The sequence below is a fragment of the Rhinolophus ferrumequinum genome, chromosome 11 (assembly GCF_004115265.2).
Source record: "Rhinolophus ferrumequinum isolate MPI-CBG mRhiFer1 chromosome 11, mRhiFer1_v1.p, whole genome shotgun sequence".
NCBI classification, from domain to species: domain Eukaryota; kingdom Metazoa; phylum Chordata; class Mammalia; order Chiroptera; family Rhinolophidae; genus Rhinolophus; species Rhinolophus ferrumequinum.
The window spans coordinates 88,517,575-88,538,322 of NC_046294.1; the positions used below are offsets into that span (position 1 = coordinate 88,517,575).

Consider the following 20,748-nt stretch of genomic DNA (forward strand, 5'->3'; position numbering starts at 1 on the left):
ACATTATTGGTCTTCACTAAAGAGGACTTCCAGAACTGCTTCAGAAAGTGGCAAGAACGATGGGATAAGTGTGTTCGAAGTGAGGGGGAGTATTTTAAAGGGGATTAATGGCAACGTGTCTGTTACTGTAATACATTTTTTAAATTTAAACAAATATTTTTTGATCGCACCTGTATATAACTTATAAAATAATCACCCCGATAAATCTAGTACCCATCTGACACCATACAGTTATTACAGTATTATTGATTGTATTCGCTATGCTGTACTTTACATCCCCATTACTATTTTGTAACTACCAATTTGTACCTCCTAATCCCTTCCTCCATTTACAATTGGCAACCATCAAAATATTCTCTGTATCTGTGAGTTTGTTTCTGTTTTGTTTATTTTGCTTTTTAGATTCTACATATAAGTGAAATAATATGGTATTTGTCTTTCTCTGACTTATTTACTCACCATAATACCTTCTAAGTCCATCTATGTTGTTGCAGATGGCAAGATTTCATTCTTTTTTATGGCTGAGTAATGCTCCATTGTATATATGTACCACTTCTTTATCCATTCATCTGTTGATGGACACTTACATTACCTCCATATCTTGGCTATTGTAAATAATGCTGCAATGAACATATGGGTGCATATATGCCTTTGAAGTAGTGTTTTGGGTTTCTTTGGATAAATACCCAGAAGAGGGATTACTGGGTTCTTTTTTGTCTCTTCTTTGCCTTTGTTTTAAAGTTTGATTTGTCTGATACAAGTATTGCTACGCCAGATTTTTTTTTATTTGTTTCCATTTTTATGAAGTATCCTTTTTAATCTTTTTACTTTTAGTCTGTGTGTGTCTTTTGATCTGAAGTGAATCTCTTATAGGCAGCATATGTAAGAGTCCTACTTTCTTTTTTTTTCCCCCTTCTTCCACCTCCCACCCCCACTCCAGTTCAAGCCGTTGTTTCTCAGTCTAGTTGTGTAGGACACAACTCTCTCTGGCTCATGCTCGTATTATGGGCCTTGTGTTCCCCCTGGCTGAAGCAGTTGGTCGACCGGTTCGCCAGTCGTCGGTTGGCTGCTCACGGCAGCTCTTGCTGGCTGCTGGCCGCTCACAATGGCTACTGGCTGCTCACAATGGCTGCCAGCTACTCACGCTAGCGACCAGCCTCTCATGTTGGTCACTGGCTGCTCCTGGCAGCACATGGTAGCCCACAGCAGCAGACAGCATCCTGTGGCAGCTCACAGCAGCCACACCGACCTCCAGCTGCTCAGGGCAGCCCAGCTCCAGGGAGAGCTGTTGTTCACAATCTTAGCTGTAGAGGGCGCAGCTCACTGGCCCATGTGGGAATCGAACCAACAACCCTGTTGTTAAGAGCTCACTCTCTAACTGAGTCATCTGGCCGCCCCTTGATTCTTTAATATTAGTTATCTGTTCACTTCAGGTATTGTAGGAAAAGATTTAGGTGTCCTATTATCTCCCTCCTTCCTACTCCATATCTTCCCACTATATTTATCTGAACGTTTTTTGGCTAAATCCAAACATATATTCAGTGTTTAAATGATTTTGCTCCCTAGTGTGCCAAGTAATATAATAACTATAATATAATTACTTTTGCTTTTTCTGGGATAATCACTTTATTTTTATTTCCTTAGTTTTCAGTTTGTACCTGTCACTACCAAGTCCTACCATATTGTCAAACATCCGCTCAATGTAATTATTTATGAAGTAAATTCTATTAATACAGAATAATAAACATTATTCTGGGGTGCTGCATTCCCCATCACCCTGAAGTCTCCCCTTGCCATCATCACGAGACTTCATTACTTCCCCTCTGTGTTGGAGTGCCTATTTCTTGGCTTTCATGTTTTCCTTGTTTTGCTTGACGTCCTTATTTGGTGGAATATGTCCTCAGAATAGCTTTCTGTGAAAAGGTGAGGGGTATACTTTTTTGAGATGTTTGATACCTTAAAATGCCTTTAAATCAACCCTCAAACTCCGGCTATAGAATTCTAGGTTGAAAATATTTCAACTCAAAATTGTTACAGCTTCAGTTCACTTGACTTCTACTTTCTGGTGTAATTTTGCTCTTTGGTGCCCTCTTTCCTTCCATCCCCAGAAACTTATAGGATATTTTCCTTATCCTTGATTCCCTGAAAATTGAAGGATGTGGGTTTTTGTGGGTTTTTTTAAACTTTATTTATTTATTTATTTTTAAGGAGGGCACAGCTCACAGTGGCCTATGTGGAGATCGAACGTGCAATCTTGGTGTTGTCAGCACCACGCTCTAACCAACTGAACTAACTGGCCACCCCCAAGGATGTGTTTTGTTTATTTGTTATGGGTTTCTTTTCCTTCATTGAGCTAGCTATGCAGTGAACCCCTTACATGTGGATATTTATATTCCTTAAGTCTTGGAAATGTGTTATATAATTTCTTCTTCCTTTTCTGGAACTTTATTATATGTTAAGATAAAAGAACATTGCTGGGGTTGGTTGTGATATGGTGGCATGAATTAAGGAATATGATTAGCTTAACCTTCTGCACTTTAGGAATGAGAGAGATGGATGCTGGGAAGGATCAAACTAGGCAGAGAGGGCCTTTCAATTGGGAAACAACTTGAACAAAGGCAGAAGAGTCGGGAATTGCAGAGTAGAGAGTTGTGGGAAGGTGAGAGTTACTGAAGGATGGTTTTTGAGCTAGTGAGTATTTAAGAATGGCTTAGCTGGTAATGGTGAGCCAAAGGATTTGGTGAGATATAAACTAGAAGTTGGGAGACACCCAAAAGCGGTTTTAATAAATCAGGTCCAAGGTTGGTAAGTCGAATGAAAAGGAAGTTATAGATATGAGATTCTTTTATGGAAAAATTAACAGGATACAGTGACTGACTAGAAATTGATGATGAAGTGAGAATTAGCTTGATTAATAACTTTTCACTTCCTTAACCCTTGAGGTGTTTAGCTGCTCATATGGTGTTGGTCATGTTCCGTTGACATAGAGCCCATTTTCTTGCATGAGTAAAAGCAAGTACCATGTTTCCCCAAAAATAAGACCTAACCAGACAATCAGTTCTAATGTGTCTTTTGGAGCAAAAATTAATATAAGACCCGGTATTATACCTGGTATTATATTATACCCAGTCTTATAGTAAAGTACGAAGTATCATTTTGTATGAATTACTGTATATCTGTTGACAGCTACTTGTACAAGCTTATCAGCTATTCATCACCCGCTATAGGCAGGGAAATGGAAAAGGTTTTATACATGTATTGTTTTTTCTAATTTGGTACCTCATTTTTTGGAACATAAGTTGACAAAAAATATTAATTCCTTTTAATTACTGAATTGAAATAACATTTCTTCAGCAGGACTCAGTGTGTTTTTTAGTGATGTTTTTGATCGTTTTCTCTTAGAAATCTCTTTTCTTTCTTTTTATCATAATACAGAGAATTTATTATCTTTGATCTTTTCATTGTTCTGTCCCTTAAACATTATTTTCCCAGGTGCTTTGTTGAAAGGTTAATGTCTGCCCATTTCTTTTATATGGGTTTCTGTTTTTAATATTGAAAAGATTTTTTTTTTCTCTGAAGATGAGGAGGTGGAAAATTGTAATTTTTGAAAAAAATCATAAGCTAGGAAGCTTTTTGTAGCACAGCCATTTCTAGATACAATTGCCTGTAGCTTATATCTGCTTGGTATTTCTGTGATTGAGACTGCCCTCTTATGGTGACATGAAAATAATTCAGGAAGTGTAATACCCCAGGCCAAACTCTGACCCACTGGTAGTTACATAGTCAGTGTTCATATAGTACTCGCTATCTACAACTTTAGGAGTCGAAAGATGACACTCCCCCAAACAAGAATAACCTATTAGGAAATTTTCTTTGTGTTAGGTGGAACGGCCTCCTTCTCCGTTCTCTATGGCCCCACAAGCTTCCCTTCCCCCAGTGCCACCACGACTTGACCTTCAACGAGTATCTATTCCTTCAAGTGCTTCTGGTCTTGGAACTGCTTCAAAGGTAAAGCATTATCCATTTCTACAGTTTTCTGATTCTTTGTTGTGGATTAGTAGTTTCTGATTGATTTGCTTCCGTCACACACCCGCAGGCCGCTTCTGGCTCCCTTCACAAGGACAAACCATTACCAATACCTCCCACACTTCGAGATCTTCCGCCGCCACCCCCTCCAGACCGGCCTTATTCTGTTGGAGTGGAAACCCGGCCTCAGAGACGCCCCTTGCCTTGTACACCAGGCGACTGCCCATCCAGGGACAAACTGCCCCCTGTCCCCTCTAGCCGCCTTGGGGAATCATGGCTGCCTCGGTCAATCCCCAAAGTACCAGTAGTTGCCCCAAACCATAGTGACCCTTGGACAGGGAGAGAATTAACCAACCGGCACTCACTTCCATTTTCATTACCCTCACAAATGGAACCCAGAACAGATGTGCCTAGGCTTGGAAGCACATTCAGTCTGGATACCTCCATGGTGAGTCCTGATTTTGAAATTATATGGCCTGTTAACAAATATTTGTGGGTAGCATTTAATAGGTCATTTCTACCCTCAAGAAGTGTGTGAATGTGTGTGTGTATTTTTCTTTTAAGAAGTATGTATTTTAACAGAGCAGGTAAGTCATGTTTGTAAATACTGTAAGTGTGTACGCACGCACCATGGGTACTATAAATAAAAAACACTTAAGTTTTAGAGAAAGGAGAGATTATTTCCAGGTAGAGCAAACATGAGGGCTTTATGGAAAGAGTGGCATCTGAATTTGAAGTATTCTTTCCAAAGTGGATATAGTTAGTAAGGTCAATCAGTGCTACAATGATGGAAATACTTAAGGTGTACTGTGGAACGGAAAGTAGTTTAATTTGAGTGGAGCAGAAATTTTGTGTATCAAAGTAGGAAAAGGGGCTAGAAAGTGCATTAGTACTAGATTAGAGGGCCTTGACTACTCCTTCCCAAAAGAATTTGAATTTTTTTGGTAGGAAACGAGCATTTGATGGTTTTAAATTAGTAGAGTGACAGACATGACCAAAACGATGATTTAAAGAGATGAATCTTTAAAGAGATATGTAATTGTGTTAAGAAGGTCCTTTTTCAACACTTTTCTTTCCAGAATATGAATAGCAGCCCATTAGGTCCAGAGTGTGAGCACCCCAAAATCAAACCCTCTGCATCTGCCAATGCCATTTATTCTCTGGCTGCCAGGTAAGTTTACTAAAGCTGTATTTCATACAGTGGAGTTGGTACTTTTAAACAGCTTACTTACAGAAAATTGAGAAAACCCAAAGGAATATAAAGAAGAAAATAAAAATTGATCTGTATTTGCACCATGTAAAAAGTAACCTATTTTATGTTTTTGACTATTTCTTTCCATTCCGTTCTCTCTGTATCAGTCTTGCTGGGGCTCATCAATTATCAGTCTTTTCAAAGAAGCAATTTTGGTTTTGTTGGGTTTTTAAGAGAATTCTTTTCTTAATTCTTACAATTTTAAATTTTAATTCTTAATTCTTAGGTACCTGCTTTTTTTGTGGTAAAATATATGACATAAAATTTATCATCGTGCCCATTTATAAGTGTACAGTTTATTAAATACATTCACATTGTGCAACCTTCACCACCATCCATCTCCTTAACTCTTCTTTTTGTAAAACTCTATGCCTGTTAAACAACAACTCCCTATTTTCCCCTCCCCCTGCCAACCACCATTATTCTTCCTGTCTTTGTGATTTTTGACTACTGTAAATACCTCATGTAAGTATGATCATATAGTATTTGTCTTTTTGTGACTGGCTTATTTCACTTAGCATGTCGTCCTCACAGTTGGTCATGTAGTATATTGCAGAACCTCTTTCCCTTTAAAGGCCAAATAATATTTCATTGTATGTGCATGCCACATTTTGCTTATCCATTCATCAGTTGATGGACACTTAGGTTGCTTCCATATTTTAGCTATTGTAAATGATACTGCTATGAACAAGGGTGAACAATATCTCTATGAGACCCGACTTTCAGTTATTTTGGGTATATACTCAGAAGTTCAATTGCTGGGTCATACGGTAATGTTATTTTTAATTTTTTTGAGGCACCACCATACTGTTCTCACAGCAGCTGCACCATTTTACATCCCCACCAATCGTACACAAGGGTTCCGGTTTCTTTAGATTTTTCACCAACTTGTTATTTTCTGGTTTCTTTTTTGATAGTAGCCAACCTAATGGGTGTGAGATAGTATCTGATTGTAATTTTGATTTGCTTTCCCCTGATGATTAGTGATGTTGAGCATCTTTTTATGCTCATTGGTCATTTATATATCTTTGGAGAAATGTCTATTTAAGGCCTTTACTCTTTTTTTTTTTAATTTTTTTTTTTCTCTTTTATTATTGGGCAACAGTGTTTTTCTCCAGGGCCCATCAGCTCCAAGTCGTTGTCCTTCAATCTAGTTGTGGAGGGCGCAGCTCACTGGCCCACGTGGGAATCGAACCGTTGACGTTGGTGTTATGAGCGCTGCGCTCTGACCACTGAGTCAACCGGCCTCTTCTGCTGGGAGATTTTTGATTACTGATTCAATCTTCTTACTAGTTATAGGTCTATTCAGATTTTCTATTTCTTTGTGAGGTAGTCTCTTGGTAAGTTTTGTGTTTGTAGGAATTTGTCCACTTCATTGAGGTTATCTAATTTTTTGGCTTATAATTGTTCATAGTACTCTTTTTTTCCCCCCCTAAATTATTTCTTTTTTTCAGTTACAGTTAACATTCAGTATTCTACATTAGTTTCAGGTGTATGGCATAGTGGTTAGACATTTATATAATTTATGCAGTGGTCCCCCCCTATAATTAGTAACCCCCGGTACTATATATAGTTGTTGCAACATTATTGACTATATTCTCTGTGCTATACTCTTGTGACTATTTCTTAACTACCAATTTGTATTTCTTAATCCCCTCACCTTTTTCACCCAGCTCCCCAACCCCTCTTCCCTCTGGCAACTGTCAATTTGTTCTCTATATCTATGAGTCTGTTTCTATTTTGTTTGTTCATTTATTTTCTTCTTTATATTCCACATATAAGTGAGATCATATGGTATTTGTCTTTCTTAGGCTGACTCATTTCACTTAGCATAATACCCTCTAGGTCGATTCATGTTGTCGCAAATGGAAGATTTCATTATTTTTTATGGCCGACATAGTACTCTTTTATAATTCTTTTTATTTCTGTATAATTGGTAGTAATGTCCCCACTTTCTGATTTTAGTAATTTGAACCTTCTCTCTTTCTTCTTAGTCCATTTAGGTAAAGTTTGTAAGTTTTGTTGAAGACCCAACTTTTGGTTTCATTGATTTTTTTTTTTCTCTGTTGTTTTTTATTCTATTTCATGTATCTCTGCTCTAATCTTTATTATTTCCTTCCTTCTCCTAGCTTTGGTTTTTCTTCTAGTGCCTTAAGTTGTAAAGTTAGGTTGTTAAATTGAGATCTTTCCTGTTTTTTAATATAAGCATTTATAGCTATAAATTTCCTCCTTAGCACTACTTTTGCTGCATCCCATAGGTTTTGGTATGTTGTGTTTTTGTTTTCATTTGTCTTCTAAGTATTTTCTGATTTCCCTTGTAATGTCTTCTTTGATCAATTGCTTGTTTAAAAGTGTATTGGTTAATTTCCACAATTTTGTGAGTTTCCAGTTTTATTTTTGTTACTGATTTCTAATTTCATCCCGTTATGGTCAGAGAAGATACTTTGTATGATATCTGTCTTTTAAAATCTATTGAGACTTAAATTGTGGCCTAACATATTGTCTGTCTGGAAAACGTCCCATGTACACTTGAGAAGAATGGTCTAAGATCAGGGGATTAGCACAGCCAGTTTCTGGTGAGGAATCTTACTGGCTTGCAGGCTTGCATAACCTTCTTGTTATGGCCTTTCCTTGATACACGCACGTGTAGGGGAGAGGGATAGAGAGCAATAGCAAGCTGTCTGGGATCTCTTCTTATCAGAACACCAATCCTGTGTTGAATCAGTGTCCCACCCTCATGACCTCTTCCAATCTTAATTACTTTCTCAGAGGCCCTATCTCCAAATACAGTTCACACTGGGGGTTAGGGCTTCAGCATATGAATTTTGGGAGGACACAAACATTTGGTCCATAACAGATGCTTTAGCTGCATTCCACACATTTGATATGTCATAGTTTCATTATCGTTCACTTCAAAATGCATGCCTTTGCTGTTTGTGATTTCTTCTTTGATTGATCAGTTATTTACGTATTGCCAAACATTGGAAGATTTTCTAGTTATCCTTTTTAGTACTGCTTTCTAGCTGCATTCTAGTGTGGTCAGAAACCATGCTCTATTATTTTAACTTATGACATTTGTTGAGACCTTCTTGATTGACTAGTTCATGGTAACTTCCAGTAATATCTACACCTTTCATAAGAATGTGTATTCTGTGGTTGTTGGGCATAGCATTTTATATATGTCAATGAGATCAAGTTTGTTAATGGTGTTCAAATGTTCTATCCCTCCTGATATTTTTAACCTACATGTTCTATCATGTACTAAGAGGAGTGTGTTAAATTCTCCCTCTATAATTGTGGGTCTCTCTTCTTTCGTTAGTCTATCCATTTGTATTGTATATGTATTTAGCCTATGTAATTAGGGTACATAGAAATTTAGAATTATTAATACTAAATAATAATGATTTTTATTATCTAGTTTACTCTCTAGTTCTACTTTTTGCCTCCCTTAAGTCTGTTTGTCTTATATTAAAATGGCTACATCAGCTCTCTTTCAGTTAGTGTTTGCATAATCTTTTACCATTTTTTTACTTTCAATTTTTCTGTGTTCTTACATTTAAGATATGTTTCTCGTAAGCATTATATACTTTTCCCCCTTAAATCCGGTGTACCATTCTTTGTTTTACAGTAATTGGAATGTTTGTTCCTACTCTTTCCGCCCACTTTTCTTAAAGTAATTTTATTATACCATTTTGCCCCTTCTGTTATTCTTTTTAATAGTTATCCTGGGGATTCCATTGTGCACCCTTGACTCATTAGAGTCTACCTTGAATCAGTGCCTTTTTACACTTCCTGGACATTTAAATTTCCCACATATTTATCCTATAGTACTCCTCATTTCTTACTGCTTTGCTGTACTTCCATCTGGAATCCTTTTCCTTCTGTCCAAAGAACTTAAGAGAGACAGAGACAGAGTGTGTGGGAGTGGGTTGGTGTGTGTGTCAGTGGATTCCAGATTTTGTTTGATGGAAAATGTCTTCTGTTTGACCGAAAATATCTTTTATTTTAGTTTCATTTTTTAAAAAAGATATTTGCACTGCTCACCTTGGTGTATTCTCCAGTGCCTTCTTTCTTTTGTATTTTATCCTGCTTTTACAGCTAGCTGTTCTAGGCAGATGGTTAGATGATGCTTGCTACTTGGCCATGACTGTAAACATGTAAATTGTATATATGTTTTAGATCAAGATAGAGTTTTATATTTTCTCCTTTTTTAAACTTAGCATTATATATTTTGGACATTTCTCCCTATCATTTAAAAAGTTCTTCAGAATCCTTTCTTTTCCCCCCTGGGATGGACAGCAAGGACGGGAAGGGGAGAGAAAGAGAGGGTCAAAATCCTTACTTTTAATGATTACATATTATATAATGTGACTATAATATCAGTATTTATAATCATTCTCCTGTTGTTGGATATTTTGTTTAAAAGCGCTTACTGTAATAAATTTGCTTCTGTGAACATCTTTGTACATAACAAGAGCTTCAGCCAAAGTAGAATTACTGTATGAAAGACTGTGAATTTTTAAAAATATGTATTGCCAAAATGCTTAATCAGAAGGAGGTGTGATTTTGCATTTTTATTAACATCAACAAAAAGAATTATAATTTTAAAATCCCCCCCACTTCTTTCACCTTCCCCCTCCACTGCGGTTCATGCCGTTGGCTCTCAGTCTAGTTGTGTAGGACACAGCTCCCTGGCCCATGCTGGTGTTATGAGCCTTGCGCTCCCCCTGCCTCAGGTAGTCAGTCGCAGTCGTTGGTTGGCCACTCACAGCAGCTCTCGGCAGCTCTCGCCGCCGGCTGCCGGCCACTCATACTGGCCTCCTGCCGTTCATGGCGTTACACAGCAGCCTCTGGCAGCCCACAGCTTCTTACGCCTACCTCTGGCTGCTCACGGCTGCCCAGCTCCAGGGAGAGCTGTTGTTCACAATCTTAGCTGTAGAGGGCGCAGCTCACTGGCCCATGTGGGAATCGAACCAGTGACCTTGGCGTTAGGCGCACGGCACTCCAACCACCTGAGCCATTGGGCCGGCCCATATTAAAATTTTTGATGGCCCTTTTAGTGACTTTTTTCTTTTTTATGAAAGTAATGTGTTAATTAAAGAATATTTAGAAATATGGATAAGTGATGCTGAAGAAATAAAAGTTATCCATAACCTTATTACTTAGAGTCAGTGAGCAATTTGATGTATGTTCGTTACCATTCCTGTGTGTGTGTTTTTCATCAGGAATATCTTGAACATTCCTAGGATCATTACATATTCTTCTACTACAGTGATTTTCAAATTATTTCAATTGGTTGCAAAGCTGTGGAACTGACTTAAGTGTAACCTCAATATGTAAAATAGATTAGACCTGCTGTGGTAGAAGCAGAAGTGGGCCTCTGAGGCTCCTCCTGGGAACCTCTAAGGCACTGAGGGACAGTTGACTTCAGATATATTGCTGTATGTGTAGTTCAAAATTTATTTATTCAATATGGCATTATTTGACAGTAAAAATTTTTTTTTTTTTAATATTATAAATAATGCTATGGTGAATATTCTTGATTATTTCCTTAGGGAAAATTCCTAGAAATGGAATTTCTGAATACAAAGGTTTGCATGTTTGGTTAAATAGTTTTGCTGAAATACACTCCAGAAAAGTGATACCAATTTCTTATTTCTAAAACTATATATAAGAAAGCACTTATTTTCCTACATTTTCACCAATACTTGTTTTGTTTTGTTTTTGTTGTTAATCTTTATAGGTTGTTTCCCCACCATCATTTCATTATGAAAAGTTTAAAGCATAGAGTAAAGATGAAAGATTTTTTTACAGTAAACATCCATATACTCACCATCTGGATTCTGCTATTACTGTTTTACTGTGCTTGTTTTATCATACATTTATCTATACCTCTACACATCCATCAATCGTTCTTTTATTGACACATTTCAAGGTACCTTGTAGATACCAGTATACTTCTACCTCAAAACTTCAGCATGGAGTGCACAAATAATAAAAGTAGACAAGACAATAATATGTAGACAAGAAAAAATCTCAAGTGAGATTATAGGGGACTGTCATCTGTTAGGATTCTGTAGCATTTGTTTTGTAATAAGCAGCTATTGCTTTTCTTCTTTTTTTCTTCTTTTAACTTTTATTTATTTAAATTTTTCCAGGATCCATCAGCTCCAAGTCAAGTAGTTGTTTCAGTCTAGTTGTGGAGGGCGCAGCTCACAGTGGCCCATGTGGGGATCGAACTGGCAACCTTGTTAAGAGCACCATGCTCTAACCAATTGAGCAAACCGGCCACCCCAGCTATTGCTTTTACAATTAGGAAAAATAAACATCAAGTAAACACAGACAGGCAAATCCAATAGGTGTTTCTTACAGCTTAGAACGTGCAAAAAAAAGTATAAAGAGGAAGGGAGGAGAAACACTCATTAACTCATATTTCCAGAATCAATTTTGTACACATGTATGTTTCTTATATAATTGTGTGGAGTTTTTTGGTTTGTTTTGTTCTGTTTTGTGTTTGTCTAGTTTCAGAGGGTGGGCTGGCAGGAGACGTTTTGTTTCAAAAGCTCTGGGTAAGAGTTATGTATGAGTATAATGGCAAGATCCCTGAAGCCAGGGTCGCAAGATCAGGAATCTAGTCCCAGAATTGATGCTGACTACCAAGGCATTTTCTCTCTTTTTATTTCATATTTTTCTTGTTTAAATAAGGAGAAAACGTGTTTATACTATGAGATATGTGAGAAAGCTTTTAACAAGCTGTATATTCTTTGAAACCATATAAAGCTTTTAGAATTAGGATTTGTATACATTCCTAGCATATTGTCAGAAAACCACCTGCTATTTCTTGTTTCATGGCTAGTGAAAAACTGGCATACTAGTTCTCAGACAGGGACTCTTAACTTACTTAGGGAGAGAGTCTAACTGATACGAAGTACTATCCCAGTGTAACACACCTCAAACATAATAACTGCATCTTTGGTTAGCTAAAAGAGAAAATGTAAGTTAGTGTGTTTTTAATAATTTCCCATCTTAGCCAGGAGAAATAATATTAGGTTGGTGCAGAAGTAGCTGCGGTTTTTGCAGTTATTTTTAATCTTTTAAACCGCAGTTACTTTTGCACCAAGCTGTGGCATCTATTATGCCAAATTATGGTCTGTTTTGAAGCCACTTATTTCATACTTGAAGGTTTTCCAGCTTGTTAATTGTTTTTGTTTTCTTTTTCTGTTTTTTATTCTTCATCTTCTAGACCTCTTCCTGTGCCAAAGCTGCCACCTGGGGAGCAGTGTGAAAATGAGGAGGACACAGAGTATATGACTCCCTCCTCTAGGCCTCTAGGGCTTCAAAAGCCAGAGGTGAAATGGCCTTCGGAGACAACACAGAGTTCACGGTAGGCTCACAACAATCCAATTTTGGAATTCAGTTGACACTACTCACCTGCTTGGCTTGCTACCTTCATTCAAAGCGTTATCCAGTCATAATTAAAGCAGAAACATGTATGTAGCTCCTAATATTTAAGCCTTTTAGAGCTGTGAACAATTCTGCTTAACGTTTCCTCAACATCACAGTAATCTCAAAAACACACACCTCTAGTAGTCATCATAAGAATCAGTCTTGCAACATTTCTGAGTGACTGGCAAAGGGGGAATTTTATCTTGATAGAATCAGGGTCTGGAATAGTTGTGAATAGAGGAATCGTAATCAGTAAGTTTACAGACAACAGTTCTGTTTCTGAAGGTAATTGTGCCACTTTCCTTCCGGTTCAGAGCGTGTGATTGTGACCAGCAGATTGATAGCTGTACATATGAAGCAATGTATAATATTCAGTCCCAGTCAGCGCCATCTGTCACAGAGAGCAGCACCTCTGGTGAGTAGCTATTTTGCTACTTTAGAAATCATTAATGTGCTATAGGAATGAGCCTGTAATATGAGATTGCTTGATCTAAGCAGAAAATTCTTTTAAATTTTATTTGCAAAATATCTTTGATCCATGGGCAGTAAAACTGCCTCCTCTCTTTTATCTCTTATTCACACAGCGAGTTCCTTTTGTGCTTTTTCATCCTTCCAGAGCCTGGAGACATTTGTGACCTGGACCTGCAGTGTTGGCAGCTCCCTTTTATTCCCATTGCTTTTTGCATTGATGAAATTCTTTTGTGTATGGGTGGTAAATACTCAATTCCCATATTAACTAGCCTACCGAGTTGAAAGTTCAAGGAGGCAGCACACACAGGCCCTTTGGCTGATCTTCCAAGGTGAAATGCAGATAGAAATGTTGAGTGACTGAGTCTTCGGCATCAGTGGCTGTTAACGTTGGAAAGGTTAGCTTTTGACATGTTCTCAGAAAGGTAGAGCTGCAGGATTGGTGTAAATTTTATTTTCTCTATTTCTTTTATTTCCACCCACAAGGCCTCACATAGTGTTTGGCCCATAGTAGACATTTGATAACTGTTTGACTCTGTACATGCAGGCATGAATGAATGGATGCCCCTGTATTGAAATGTGTTAGATGAAGTATGTTAGAAGAAGATAACTGGACAAACTTTTCTCTAGGTGAAGGGAATTTGGCTGCATCCCATGCCCATGCTAGCAGTGTTCCTGAGGAATCAGAAAATGAAGATGATGGGTATGATGTTCCTAAGCCGCCTGTGCCAGCAGTGCTGGCCCGCCGAACTCTGTCAGATATCTCTAATGCCAGCTCCTCCTTTGGCTGGTTGTCTCTGGAAGGTGATCCCACAACAAGTGAGTATCCAGGCAACCTTGGTTTGTACCAAATTGCTGTATGGCTCCTATATTTATACTGAACTAGAGATGACTGACTTCCTGGTGACAATAAATCAGTAGTTGGAAGTAGTAGACTAAAAAGTATGCCTAATGGGAAGAAAGCTGGTCCTGGGTCCCAAATTAGGAAGTTAAACTATAGTTAGACTCTTTAGGATTTTGCCAGACTTAAAAATGAAGTTATTTCTTAAACCACGGTTCCTCCTGTGCTGGGGGTGAGTAGGATTTCTGCCTCTTCTCAGTGTGCATTATGACAGTGGTTATTAAACTTGATGGTTCAGACCACACATTCCTGACCTCTGGGCCCCGTCCTATTGGAAAGGAGGTGTGTTGGCTCTGGGAAACACACTGAATGGGCCTGAAGCCAGCCCACATTTGGGCCTGGACAATAAGGGCTGCTTTTCTTGCACCTGTGGCCACCTGTGGCTTCCTGAGGGAGCGGCAACCAGAATTGCTGTCACTTTGGAAATTGAAGACAGCCTTCAGGACAGCTGGTGAAAAAGATACTACAGCATCCAGTTGCCGAAACAGGCGGTGATCCCCACCCACCCAGCCTTGTTTAATGCTTCTTCACTGCAAATTAGGCTGATTTCTGTTTTTGTAATTTGTGAAAGGAGAAGTTTAGTGTCTTCGCTGGCCCCCTCAGAAATTTTTGAAAAAGAATCCAGGCAATGATATATATGAAAACTTGTTACTAAGTGAAAAGCATGATGCACATACAGATGTTCCGTACTTGTGACAGCAGTGGTTAGTGTTAGTAGGACAGGTGGTATAGTTAGAAGATTGCTCCTGCTGTGAGAAGGAGAGGTCTATATACTAAAATGCTTGAACCTGTAAAACCCAGCCTTTTGACTGAAGAGTGCATGTACTCAGTTGACAGTAGGTCAGTAATATTTTATATTAGCACATTCTTGTTATTACTGCCATTAAATAAGGATTTGCAAATGTTTTCTTTCCTATTTCTTATAGCCTTCACGGAGGGTTCCCAAGTTCCTGAGAGGCCTCCCAAGCCGTTCCCTCGGAGAATCAACTCTGAACGAAAAGCGGGCAGCGGTCAGCAAGGTGGTGCTACTGCTGCTGCTGCTGCTGCTGCCGCTGCCGCCGCCGCTGCCGCCGCCGCCGCCGCTGCCGCCGCCTCTCCGCAGCTCTCCAGTGAGATTGAGAACCTCATGAGTCAGGGATATTCTTACCAGGACATTCAGAAAGCTTTGGTCATTGCCCACAACAACATTGAAATGGCCAAAAATATCCTCCGGGAATTTGTTTCTATTTCTTCTCCTGCTCATGTAGCCACCTAGCACATCCTCTCCCTGCTGCAGCTTTGGAGGACCCGTGAGCTGGGAGCTCTTACTCGAGTAGCACCTAAAGAGCAGAGAGGTTCCTTTGGAGACTTCACAACGAAGTCTGGCCCCGTCTGTGGGCTAGCATATTTGTGGTTCTAAGATTTCAAAGCAGTGGGATGAAAATGGAGCAGCTAGTGTGTTTTATTACTTTATTTGTTTTGAGAGTGCATTTGAAGGTGTCCTTCAGTCCCCACTTAGAGAGAGAGAGTGGATTTTTTTTTTTTTAGTGGTAGTCTGCTTGGGGAACAGTCCAGAAAGCAGTAGAAGTGTTACGCTGTAAATCCTAATTGAGGACTTAAGACTTTCCAGGGTTAAGAATGTGGTTGTGTATCTGTGTGTGTCCTGTGATTACAAGATTAACCTGCTGTCTGTGTTAATCCCAGGCAGGGAATTAGCACAAAAGGTTTAGGAAGGAATCTTTTACAAACTTCCATCTCCTGTGGTATTATACCCAACCCCAGTGTGTATTACAACTTCAACACTTCCCTGTGGCTTGGATTATTATATGCATAGCTAAAGTCTTATATTTTTAGAACACCCTCCCTCTGTCCTTTCTTCTCTCTTCTTTACCCTTGTCTGTCATTGGCAGTTGGCATGCTATGACCAGCCTTACTGAAGCCAAGCAGCTTGTGGAATGTTCTTTATTATGTGTGATGGTGTTGGTTTGTTTGGTAGATAGGTGGGAACAAAAAGTACTGCTGCGGCATCATTATAGTCATGTCTGATACTAGCAGCTAACACTGGTCACTCCAAAGCACTGTTTTCAATAGGAACATTGAATCTGTTAAAATAAGATGTTTTAATTATAATTACACAGTGATTGATTTGAGATAAAGGCTTTCAAATACATTCCATGCTCTCCCCAGAGAATAGCCTGTGGGAGTTAGTTGCCTTGGTGCCAGGTGTATGTGTGTCTAATGTAGGTCATGAGATTTTCCACTTAATGGGAAGGGAAGAGTCTTTGTTTCCAGCATGGCTTTCTGGCCCGAACACCATGAAGCTTTTAGGAAACTTCATTCACACGTTCTTTACCCTATTATCCATAAAATGCACAAAATAGACCATAGTCTGTTCGGTTTTTCTTCCCAGTGAATTAATTCCAGCTTATATGGGTGTCTCCTTTTGAACATAAGCCAGGTTATATTTTCAAAAATGATTTTTTTTTTCCCCTTTAAGGAATGGGGATACCACTCCATTAGTTTTCTCTTGTGCCTGTGGCTTTGGGAATGTAGCATTTCCTTCCCCTTTCCTCTTCACTGTAGTTCTATATACTCTTTAACGACTGCGTTCCCCACAGTAATTAGACATCATTTAATGTAAGAAATGACTTTACTATAATCAGAGACAGTATATGAACAGCCAGGCAGTCTGCGTAATTGCAGGCTCTTAAAGCAGATTCAGAGTCTGGTGTGGAGCGCCATTGTTCCTGTAGATGTTGCCGAATGACCCCTTGAGTTTAGGCCATTATCTGCCCAGCGTCTGCTGACTTCCCTAGCACAGTGTAACCTTCTTCCTTATCAGAAGCAAGGCTGCTCTTTTGATTAATCTACCCGTCTCAAAATCTAAATCATGCTTTTGTCTTTAGATCCAGACAGAAATGACTCTCAGATCTGTTTTCTTTCCCACCTTGTCCTCTTCCTAACTAAAACTTTTTCTAACTCATAGATCTTTTGATTTTATCCTCTTTTCTTAGAGCCATTTACGTTCTCATAGTGGACAGTACAGGACTTCTTGTTGATTTGCCATGGTTACCCAGTGTCTCCTTTACATGGCAGAAAACAGCACAGCCCGCCACCAGGTGCAGGAGGTCCTGAACTCCAATGTAGATGGGCGAAGGGCAATCGCAGTGAGTAGGAAACAGTAACTTAGTATCTCCTTCTAAAAACCATTATAGTGTTTCATTTGTGGTAACATCCAGTTTTGCATTTTATTTAGATACTGAAAGCATAGATTAAGAACTAGAAAAAAATGGCAGCAGGTTCCATGCCTATCCACACTGGAATTTTTCCTTGTCTGTAAATATCGCCCAGAGTCTGAAGATCTATCAGGAGGACAAAGCACTGGTTCTGCATATCTTTTGCCTTTTCAAGGTACACCCAAAATCTTTGGAGAATGCCCTTACTTATATAGGCTACGGGCAAGTTCATTCTTTCTTTTCCTAATGGAGTACTTGTGTGACTTGTTGGGTACTTCCTGAACTGGGGTACTAGAACATGTGCAGCCTTGATTGGCCTAGTCATTACCTTGTCAGCTGTGTATCTGTAGGCATTCAGAGTTTTAGACCATTCTGGGAGGGCTTTTCTTTTTCTTTGACAGGGTACTCTGAGGGTACACGTGGGTCACCTGAGATTGCCAGGCGAGCGCCTCAGGAAAATTTTCCCATGGCTCTTGTTTTGAGGATATTCCTAAAACTTGAATTTCTTAAATTTTCCTTTGACTAAGGCATTAATAACTCGTTCTTTATCCTCTGTTTGTATGGCAGTTTTTAATTCTTTGGCTCTGTTCTGAGTTTAACTAAAATTGTCCTTTCACAAACAGGCTTTATTTTGAGTTTTGGGCAAACCCACCCTTTACCCTCTCTACCCCCAATTACAAATGGTCCCTCCTCTGTTAAGTATCAGGTAAATAAGGTAGAAACCACTTTGATGTTTTACTCTTTCGTAAATACACTAGACTGTAATGTTCAACCCAATCTCCTGTTTTCCCTGTGTCTTCCTGGGTTGCTTTACATATCCTGCCACATTACTGGATGGTTGCCTTGCCTTGCAATACTTAAAATCATTTGTTCCTGCTATACATCTTCCACCAAAGGGTTCTCCAAGTGGAAAAAACCTGTTGGCGCTATGATATACCTCCCTTTTTATGTAAATAATAGATTGGGCAATTTATCATCTAGCATTTATCTGTTACTATTTTATGTAAATAGTTATCTATACCTGTGGATGGTCATTCTCTTCCATTGGCCCTTTCTCCCCACAAGCCACACGCTAGATGTTCTGCTGTTCTGTTCTCTCTCTTCTTATACAGACTCTCAACACCAGGGCTCAGGATGTGGGATAGTACTATTGGTATCATTTGGCTGTTTTGTGGATTAAAAAAACATATTTTGAAAGGGGTCGTTATTCTTCATACTTGAAATATTTATTTCTTCTACAAAAAAAGAAAATATATTTTATGGTCCCAAATGGCAAACTTACAAATGAATTTTTGTAAATTTGCTTACAAAGTAGGGACCCAGCTATTTGTTCCCTTTAAGGCACTATTAACAGATCTAGACCTTATTTTTTTCTTTTTAATTGAGGTATAATTGACATATAACATTATATTAGTTTCAGATATACAATGTAATGATTCGATATTTGTATACACTGCAGAATGATCACCATGATAAGTCTAGTAAGCATCCATCACCGTACATAGTTACAAAAACTATTTTTTCCTTGCGATGAGAACTTTTTAAGATTTACTCTCTTGGCAACTTTCAGATATGTACTAAGGATCTAGACCTTTTTGTGGGTGATCCGCAATGAGGTTAATACAGAATCTTCTACCTCACATCATGAAAGTCAGAGGGTGATAGACCGTTTTCCCAAACTGTTTGTAAATTCCCCTTCTTACCGTTGGCCTTTCTGATTCTGCAGTGACCACTGCCCATAAAATAACAGTATTCTGACCACTGACCTGGGTGTTTTCCAGTTTGTTTGTTTGTTCAGCAAATGTTTATGAGTGGTTACCATGTGCCAGAAGTGTCAGCTCTGTGTTCTTCCCTGCCAGCACGTGGTAATTTACTGATGTTGGGAGATTGTACTTGAACTGCCTAGTACTTGCATTTGGCCCTAAAATAGCCCTTCCCAATAAGATTGTGTAGTTTTTATTCACAGCTCTTTTATGTAAACATGTCTTTCCTTATAGAGCTGTCCCGGTTAAAATCAGTTCATGACTCTCCCATTGCCCCCTATTGTTTTCCTATAACTTTAATAATGTCTGGGACTTTCCTCAGTGTAAATCTCATGGGTACCCATCATTTTAATGTATTTCAGTGCATTCTGTTTGGTGGGTTGAGGGGTATGTCGGCTCTTGGTGGGTTGAGGGGTATGTCGGCTCAGTGTTACACAATAGGACAGCTAAATGTTTAAGCAAAGCGTTGCCCATAGTCCCCTTTCTAATCTCGTGCCTTCCTTGATCTTTTTTACTGAGCTCCTTGTATCCCTAATCCCCTTCATTGGGAAGTTTCCTTATCACCCTTCTTGGACCTGTCACCATCTTCCATTCTGTTTGGAACTTGTTTTCCAGTCCTTCAACAACCATTCTACTCCTGTGTCTCAGAATGGCTGAAGATGTGGGAGAGGTTATGGACACTTGTCTCTGGGTCCTGATCTTCAACCAGTTGTTTGGTCACCTTAGAGTTAGGCAGTAAAATAAACTGAACTCAGTTATCTCTTGAGGTAGAGAGCTTAGAGAACCTAGAAGTTAGTATCAAAATCAACACATCATCATTCTCCTAGACTTTCAGGCTTTAGAAATTCAATCTAAGGTATTCTGACTCAGCACAAAGCATTACTACCACTGCATGGGAGTGGGTACGAGGTTGTATCTTTGAAGATACAAGAAGGTCAAGGTTGTATCTTTGTCCTGTTTGGGAATCCTTTGGATGCAAGAAACACAGGTATTCAAGCTAAAGAAAGGAGGGGATCATAAGGATGTAGATGTCACAGAACCCAGGATAAGAAATGCAGTTGATTCTTGCACGGAGCTGGAACTATAAAACTTTGCACCTAGTCCTTTCTCCTGCTTATGAGTCTATTTATTGGCATGCATGGTCTCAAAATAGATACCGCAATCCTCAAGTCAATGTGACCTTCAAACTGTAGGGGTCACCATTAACAGATTCCCAGGGCCTCTTGGTTTGTATTCTCAGGAAAGAATATGATTACCCCAGCACATGACTCCTCTACCCGCAGTCAGTCAGCCTCGTCACATCATGCTCCTTCCGAGAGGTGGAGGGCGGTTCTCAGAGAAGAGGGTATATAGATGGGATACGTACCCTAAAAACACTCTAGTAGTAAACTGCTATCGTACTGCTTTTGAGAGTGAAAAGGCAGCTGTGGGACTGTGGGACATTGAGGAAATTCCTAGGTTTAAATTAACTTCGGTTGCTGGCTTTGTTTCTTTATTTCCTGTTTTTCTTCCCTTTGTGTGTCTTGGTGTCTAAGATTTCTTATCTCCCTCTTTAGGACCAGTTTCTTCTGTTTTGGAGCGCGTCTGTTCTTAGGTGACATTTCTTAGCCCTTATTCAATCTCAGGTGTTTTAGCCTTCTTTCATATTATTTAGAGAGCAGATCATAAATCCCACTG

General features: G+C 39.0%; 1 protein-coding gene across 3 annotated transcripts in view; it reads left to right on the forward strand.

Annotated features, from left to right (window-relative positions):
- CBL (Cbl proto-oncogene) overlaps window positions 1-19,462 on the forward strand; it is an 83,020-nt gene extending 63,558 nt beyond the window's left edge. For all 3 annotated transcript variants that reach the window (XM_033119435.1, XM_033119439.1, XM_033119438.1), the window contains 7 exons: window positions 3,883-4,008; window positions 4,097-4,474; window positions 5,106-5,197; window positions 12,522-12,662; window positions 13,039-13,139; window positions 13,823-14,011; window positions 15,020-19,462. In XM_033119435.1, coding sequence (XP_032975326.1) covers window positions 3,883-4,008; window positions 4,097-4,474; window positions 5,106-5,197; window positions 12,522-12,662; window positions 13,039-13,139; window positions 13,823-14,011; window positions 15,020-15,348 — 1,356 coding nt within the window. In that variant the 3' untranslated portion in view covers window positions 15,349-19,462. The remainder of the gene's footprint in view (window positions 1-3,882; window positions 4,009-4,096; window positions 4,475-5,105; window positions 5,198-12,521; window positions 12,663-13,038; window positions 13,140-13,822; window positions 14,012-15,019) is intronic.
- The last annotated feature ends 1,286 nt before the right edge of the window (window positions 19,463-20,748 follow it).